The 8367-nt window shown below is 37.5% G+C and overlaps 1 protein-coding gene across 1 annotated transcript; it reads right to left on the bottom strand.

Annotated features, from left to right (window-relative positions):
- Positions 1-1438: 1438 nt before the first annotated feature.
- Positions 1439-2374, bottom strand: LOC124971165 (vomeronasal type-1 receptor 90-like). The gene has a single exon (XM_047534954.1). The coding sequence runs from the start codon at positions 2372-2374 to the stop codon at positions 1439-1441; it is 936 nt and encodes a 311-aa protein (XP_047390910.1).
- Positions 2375-8367: the final 5993 nt, after the last annotated feature.

The following is an 8367-nucleotide window of genomic DNA, read 5'->3' as shown; positions in this document are numbered from 1 at the left end:
AAGGAAACTATCAGAAATGTGAAGAGAGAGCCTACAGAGTGGGAGAATATCTTTGCCAACCATACCTCAGATAGAGCGCTAATTTCCAGAATCTATAAAGAACTCAAAAAACTCTACACGAAGAATACAAATAATCCAATCAACAAATGGGCTAAGGAAATGAACAGACACTTCACAGATGAAGGTGTACAAGTAATCACCAGATATATGAAAAAATGTTCAACATCCCTAGTAATAAGGGAAATGCAAATCAAAACTACCCTAAGATTTCATCTCACCCCAATTAGAATGGCGATTATCAAGAATACAAGCAACAATAGGTGTTGGCGAGGATGTGGTGAAAAAGGAACACTCATACATTGCTGGTGGGGTTGCAAATTAGTGCAACCACTCTGGAAAGCAGTGTGGAGATTCCTCAGAAAGCTTGGAATGGAAACACCATTTGACCCAGCTATCCCACTCCTTGGCCTATACCCAAAGGACTTAAAATCAGCATACTACAGAGATACAGCCACATCAATGTTCATTGCTGCTCAATTCACCATAGCCAGATTGTGGAACCAACCTAGATGCCCTTCAGTTGATGAATGGATAAAGAAACTGTGGCATATTTATACAATGGAATATTACTCCGCAATGAAGAATGATAAAATTATGGCATTTGTAGGCAAATGGTCGAAATTGGAGAATATCATGCTAAGTGAGATAAGCCAATCTCAAAAAACTAAAGGATGAATGATCTCGCTGATAAGCGGATGAGGACATATAATGGGGGGTGGGACGGGCTAGCATTAGGTTTAGGGTTAGGTTTAGAGTTAGGCTAAGGAGAGCGGTAAGAATGAAGGAAAGAAGGACTGTGTAGAGGGAAAAGAGGGGTGGGAGGGGTGGGAGGGGTGGGAGGGGTGGGGGGGAGGGGAAAAATATAATAAACATCATTACCCTATGTAAACGTAAAAAAAAAAATAAAAAAAAAATAAAGATAATGGTACCATGAGCAATGGTGTTCAAATGAAATTTTGTGCCACTGTATCCAAATTTTGATATATTCATAAGAGGACACTTGACAGATGAGTTGGCAGTGTATGACATTTACATTATATTAGGCATAATAAAGATTAGTGAGATTATTGACCTATGAAATCTGCTCCAATCTATCACATATCTATAAATATATGGAATAATATGGATTATGTAAGTGATATTTACCTCTCAGGTCCCTGTTTTGCACATCAAAAAGAAATATAAACTTGTTAGTTTATCGTGAACCCATTTGGATAATAATCAGGGATGTATTTGTCACTGACATGTTTCAAAGTAATCACTTAAAATACCCCACTTCATCTATTCACCCAGCACAGAGAGCTTACACACCACCCCTGATTAATTGTTACCAAGCTGTGCAGTGGCTCATTCAGAGAATGTATCCATCTTGCAATGACTAAACATTTACTCTCCTCCCCCACAAACATTTCAAAAAGTCAACACTTTGTTTTTCAGTACAGATGAAAACCAAAGGACTGATTGTGGCATAGCCATTGGACACCATAATCTGGATAGAACGACAAACAGGGTCATTGTTCCACATAATCCTTGAGGAGAATATGATGCAGTCCAAAGAGTACAGGAGAACAAAGAAACTCATGAGCAGCAGGATGGTCCTGGTGGCCCTCTGTTCTGGGGAGGCTTGTGGAGAGAGGCTTTTGCTTTGAAGGTGCTGGCACTGCCTCCTATGCCTGCACAAGAGGGTCACCATGTACCCACTTGAGAGCACCATGAACCCTATAAGAAAGATATCCCGAAATACACCCAGTATGGAAAATAAATGCCTGAGGAAATAAGTCATGGGTAAAATAGTGCAGGAATCACTGACAAATACAAGACCCTGTGAGGACACTGTGGAGTTGGCAACAGCAGAGATGGAGAAGTGAGCGCTGAATGACATGTAGAACACCCACAGGAAAAGAAGCCACCTCAGGCTGTCCTGTGGGGATATAGATTTGAACTTTGCCAAACAAGAGCTTCTAGGACTGAGGGTGATGGCCTGAAGGACACTCAGCAGACAGGTGGCAGAAATGGAGAAGCCCCTCAGAAACCTGTACAAGTAGATGACTGATTTACATGTGATGTCATCCCAAAGACCTCCCAGAGATGTAAAACTGTCTGTAGCTATGAACCCCATGATGAGCAGCATCAGCAGGTGGATTAGGGCCAAGAGACCAATGATCATGTCAATTTTCTTGATTCTATTGTCAAAGAGGACCTTGATGAGATGGAACAGAAAAAGGATGGTGTTGGCCAAGATCCCAATTCCAACCTCAGAGTAAAAGGCATTTCTTATGTGAATAATGCCATTCAGCTTGTTGTGTTTTCCCATCTAGTGGGGTAAGGAATCAGGGAGTACATAGGAGAAAAGTAAAAATGTATTTATTATGATTAATATTAAATTTCATCAGTCTCAGATGTACTGTTGCCATGAGGATAATTGATGCACTTTCACAGTGTCCAATTCCCCCCTCTAATATTCCAGTTTCCATCGCACCCTCTGGAAGGCATTTGACTGAATTATATTTGATACAAAATACAAAATTTTCACTTGTACTTTAAAAATTACCATGTGTAGAAAATCTTTCCCTGGTCTGACAGGTAGTTTTACATGGTGATGTCTTACCGCAAGGGTGATTTATTTTTTTCTTTGGACACATCATCTTGATTACATGCCAGAAATATAATAAGAACTGTATAATTTTTGTTATATTAAAATCATGGGGTTGCATTGGAAAGAAAATCCTCCAAAGCAAAGAGAATCAATGTCTTAGATAAAGCATACTTACATTATTTTTGTGTTATCTTTATTCTGGCTTCTTTATGAACACTTGTAATTTTGTTAATATATTCACAGAGAATGCTAAGAATTGCAAACCCTGATGTCAGATGGCTTCAATGCACCTATATGGTTTTCCATTTAAAGGCTATGTATTCAGCCTTGAGAATCCCATGAACCAGACATTTAGGCTCTTCTCACCATTAAACTGAACACATTCTAATCATGTATTTACTGGGGATACAGTGCATGAAGCAGAACGAGGCATATATGACAAACAGGGAAAGCCTTCCTGCAAAGAACTATCATATGGATTTGTTCTATTTTTCAAAATTGTACAGATTCTCATTTATGTCAGTTGGTAGTCTTCATAGAGTTTTAATATCTGATCACCTCTATCACCAACTCAGTTTAAAACATTACCAGAATATTAGTCTGCTGGCAATCTCTGTTCAGAGAAAACTGATTGAATTTTAGGACTTTTGTAATCCTTCAACACAGCTATATATTTTAAATGTTTTCCTTATCAGGTCGGAATTTGACTTATGTGAGCAAAGTCCAGTTATTAAATATTAGCAGGAATGCACTATGAATTTTTTTCTACTGCAATACATGGAATCCTTGTGTAAGCAGAACCATAATTGAAATAGATCCAGATCCACTCCATTTTAAGGTATTTATTAAAGGATAAGTATCCAAACTATCCCTGAAATATGAGTCTTCTTTGAGTCCAGATTTTCCTCCCTCCTACCAGAAAGCAATGTGATTTCTCCAGGCTCAAGACGTCCACACATGGACTGGGGTTCTGGCTCAGTGGTAGGGTGCTTGCCTAGCACATGTGAGGCACTGGGTTCCAACCACAGCACCACATAAAAATAAACAAAATAAAGGTATTGTGTCTATCTACAACTAAATACACATTTAAAAACAAAGGTCCATACCTAAAATTGATACTGGAATTGTTTGACTTGCAAGGAAGGATGAGGATCAAGCCCAGGACCCCACGCATGTGAGATAAATTCTTTACCACTGAGCTACACCCCCACCCCTATTCTAGAAAATTTTGTATTGACTTCCTGGAAGAAATTTTTCCTGGACAATGCATGTATTTACTTTCATTCAAGCTTCTCATGTATGTAATAATTGATTTAATTTATGTTTTCACATAGTGAAACAAAATATCATCTGGAAAGCAAACTCTGAAGTTTAAAGTAGTTCATGAGCATATAGATGTGAAAGATAGATACTGAGGAAATCCCAGTTACTCAAGAGGCTGAGACAGAAGGATCCCAATTTCAAGGTTAGCCCAGCAACTTAGCGAGTCCCTAAGAAACTTAGCAAGACCCTGTCTCTAAATAAAATATAAAATGCTGAGGATGTGGTACAGTGTTTTAGCACCTCTGGGTTTAATCCCTGGTACTAAGATAATAATTTTAATAGTAATAATAGTAATAATAATAATGATGATGATAACAACAACAAAGGAGCATTCTTTGGTTTCTCCTGGCCATGTAGTTAACCTCACTACTGCTCCCATCTCCTTCTATATGCTGAGGATGGACAAATGAGATCTGGAAGGTCAGACTGGTCCTGCTTTATTTGGGTTTGTGACTGGGGGAAATTGGGCAGCAAGATATATTTTGTGACACAGGCCAAGCTGGGAAGCTATGAGGGACACTTGGGAGAAACAACTTGCACATCAGGGAGGGCAGAGCCATCAACAAGCAGGAGCCTTGGTGTGTGGCACACACATACTACAGGAATGTGGAGTGTGATGGGCTGATAGATCTGACTCCATGAGAATGTTCTGGGCCAGACTCTAAGGGAAATGACTAGACAGACTCCATTTTTCTCTGAGACTCCATGTTATGTAGGAAATAAGCTTCTCTCATGGGAACACCCTGCCTCTGTGCCCATCATCAGTTACTTGGTGTGACATGTTTAATAATATACAATGGCAACTCCTATGTAGTAAAGAATTGCTCTCTTTTGATTCCTATTGCTCCTAAACAATGTTCCATGTGAACAGTGATTGTGTGGATGTTAGTAACCATTCTTTAGTTTGTACCTAGGTAAGGGTCATTTTGACACACTTCCCCCTCTGTTGATGATCTCATGATGTTAATGTGTAATTTCAAATCATAGAAACAGACACTTATGATTAATGTAATTTTTGGTGTAAGAACCCTTACAACCCTGTGGTCAGGGCTGTTCTCCCAATAGCCATTTTTTGGGGCATTGTGTGAGACAGTCAGCCAGCCGGCTTAATAATGACTCTCAAATTTGGACTTCTCAGTGGTGATCAATCTGTTCTTAAGTTGTGCCCCATAACAGGAAGAGAAAATCCTGGAGAAGATTTGGGCAAATAAACCACAGCTAATCCTAAAATATCTGGTCAATTATAATCCATTGTTTCTGCAAATGTGAAGGATAAGAACATCTCAGGGTTTGCACTGGCAGCTAGAGGCTAACAATATTTTAATGTCTGTCTTCAGAAACATTAGAAGAAAAAATTACATTTCTTACATCAACCAGAAACTACAAAGGCGTTTCATCACAGACTCAAACCTGTCATTACCAGAAAATTCAAACATACCTGCAAGAGAATCTATTTCCATGATCAACTGAATAATGACATGAGTCCAGTCCAGTTTTCTTTAGGAAGAAGAAAAGGGGATAGTGTTACACTTATTTTTTTTTTCTGTAAATGCATGTGCATGGAAAGATGTACTTAAAGAAAAGCAAACATACACACCTGAAGATGAGGTCCAACTTGCCTAAGCATTCTTCCTAGCAAAATGCCTTTCAGAAACATTGATTATTAGGGAATTGAGAAGAAGAATTTTTAAATGAATTATGAAAAGAGAAAATATTAATGGACATAAATATCCTTCCTACCCAGCTGTTGCAAATTATATTCCAAGGTCATTTGAAGCAAGAGAAATGTATTCACCAGCAGGTTCACGTCTCTTTTTAATACTTCATGTGAAGGTTAAATCAGGATCACTGACTTCTCCCTTGAAATTTGCTAGTGGGCAGAGCACATGCTTTGAACTTACACCATTAATTTTTTATTTGCTAAATGTAGAACAGGAAAGATTTTATGGGAACCTACAATAGATGCTTGCAGTAATGTGAGGTTACCCTATTACCTTCTGGAGCAAGTAGAATTATTTTTTAATTCCTCAAATTATAGAAGTCACATATCAATAATAGTTCTATTTTATTCAGGAAGATGAGGTAAGCAATGTTGAGTTTTCAAATAAAAAGTGAACAGGGAAACTTATTATTTCCCTGAATATTTTTATAGGAGTAAATAGTGTATAAATATAAGATAGCATAGATAGCATATGTAACTTGAGTACTGCTACAACTGATTGATGAAAATTAAGCAGAAATCTGAAATAATTGACATTTCCTATGGAAAAGATAATTTTGTTTCAAATTTAATGGATGACATAACTTAGAAAGATTTCCTTCATTGCATTTGACAGAGCACAGTTGTCTGGTTTGAGTATAGTGGTTAGAGCTGGATGTTTCTTCTCAAGCTACAAAAACCTCACTAAAAGACCAATTTGTTCCCTTCCAACCTCCTCCTAGAAGCCCCATACACTCACTCACTTCAGATGTGGAACAGAGGCACTCACCTGGATGGATGAGGGACAATTGGTGCACCTGAGAATAACCTGCATAGTTTTAAAGTAAGGGTGCTGTGAGCTCATCTCTCTGCAGCCTGTAATTTTAGTGTCTCTAGAGAGGTGACAAGATCCACAGGGAGGCACAGGACTATGAAGTCCCCAATGAAATATTTCACTTTCCCCTTGATGGAATTTGTTCTGGATAATAGCCATCTGGGGAGAGTGAGGCTCAAAATGTCCTCTGAGTTTTCTTGACAAAAAAGTGCATGCCAATCATGTAGACAGCCCAACTTTTCTCACTTTGATTGGATGTTCAAATTATCCCATACCCACTCCATGGATTGTGCTGCCTTGATTCTTGGGTGAGAGATTCCTAGTGCCTCCTGTGGCTCTGAAGATCCTCTCTCTACAATGTCTGGTGGGCACCCTCTTCCCCACTCCATTCCCACATGAATCAACTGGTTTCCTGATGTTACTCCTCATGTGCTCCATGATTTCCATGCTGAAAATATCTGGATTCAATCTATGCATCACATGAAAGTGCACATGAAGCAAAATAGTAAAACAGAGGCAGATCCAAGACTGGGGTTGAGGTAATAGCAGGCAGATGGAACATACTTGAAGCTCAGACAGAACCTGAACTATATTCCACTTTTTTGGGAACCCAAGTGATCATCCTTTATCTTCATGAATGGAGAAGTTAAAGACATACATTTCCTCTGAAAGAAACAATAAAAATTCTGTATAATTCCTAAGCAACTTATACAAAACTATGTAAAGTTTTACGAGACCTGGAACAAAATGGAAGTTCATGACTTACAAGCCTTTGAGATGTAATGATAGGTTATTTATTTGGAACTCCATGCAATGAACTTTCCTCTTAGAACTGCCTTCGTAGTGTCCCAGAGGTTTTGGTGTGTTGTGTCAATATTCTCATTTACCTCTAAGTATTTTTAATTGATCCCTGATTTCTTCTGATATCTATTGTTCATTCAATGGGCATTCTGTCTCCAGATGTTAAAGTAGTTTCTATTTTTATTTTATTGATGATGTCTAATTTTATTCCACTATGATCTGATAGAATGCATGGTATTATCCCTATGTTTTTGTATTTGCTAAGATTTGCTTTGTGGCCTAAGATATGGTCTACTTTAGAGAAGGGTCTGTGTGCTGCTTAGAAGGAAGTATATTCAATCATTGATGAATGAAATATTCTATGTCTGTTGACTCTACATTACTGATTGTATTTTTTATTTCTAATCTTTCTTTGTTTAGTTTTTGTTTGGAGACTATCCAGTGGTGAAAGATGCATTTTAAAATCACCCAGTAGTTCCCCAATACCTTCTTCCATTCTGTGGGTTGTCTGTTCACTCAGGTTACTGTTTCCTTTACTGTGCAGAAGGTTTTGAGTTTGGTATTATCCCCTTGAACTATTTCTATTTCTATTTCCTGTGTTTTCAGAATAGATTTTGAAAATCATTATCTGTACTGAACCATCATCCTGAAAGTTTTCCCATTTTCTTCTCTAAGTTACATATTTCCAGGTCTGCATTTAGGTCCACAAAGAGGGTGGTATTGGTATTGGCATGAAATAAAAATATACACACACACACACACACACACACACATAGGGAAACATATATGTACATATATGTTTATATATAATTATATATTATATGATTATATTTGAGTAAACATAAAATATGTGTGTATATGTTTAAAATATATACTATATCTATATATTATATATACAAAATATGTTTTATGCCAATACCATTTTGTATGTGTATGTTTATATGCATATGTATGTATATATATGTTTTTATATCTCTTTATATACTTATATATCTGTTTATATATTCCATATCACAATGGAGATCCCAGAAGTAAATCCATACATCTATAATA

The sequence above is a fragment of the Sciurus carolinensis genome, chromosome 19, assembly GCF_902686445.1.
Source record: "Sciurus carolinensis chromosome 19, mSciCar1.2, whole genome shotgun sequence".
Classification (NCBI taxonomy): domain Eukaryota; kingdom Metazoa; phylum Chordata; class Mammalia; order Rodentia; family Sciuridae; genus Sciurus; species Sciurus carolinensis.
The sequence above is the reverse complement of the archived record's forward strand: the minus strand, read 5'-3'. Positions and strand labels throughout refer to the sequence as shown.

Coding starts and splice junctions, on each gene's coding strand:
- LOC124971165 (XM_047534954.1), bottom strand. CDS start 2,374: ATGGGAAAACACAACAAGCTGAATGGCATTATTCACATAAGAAATGCC.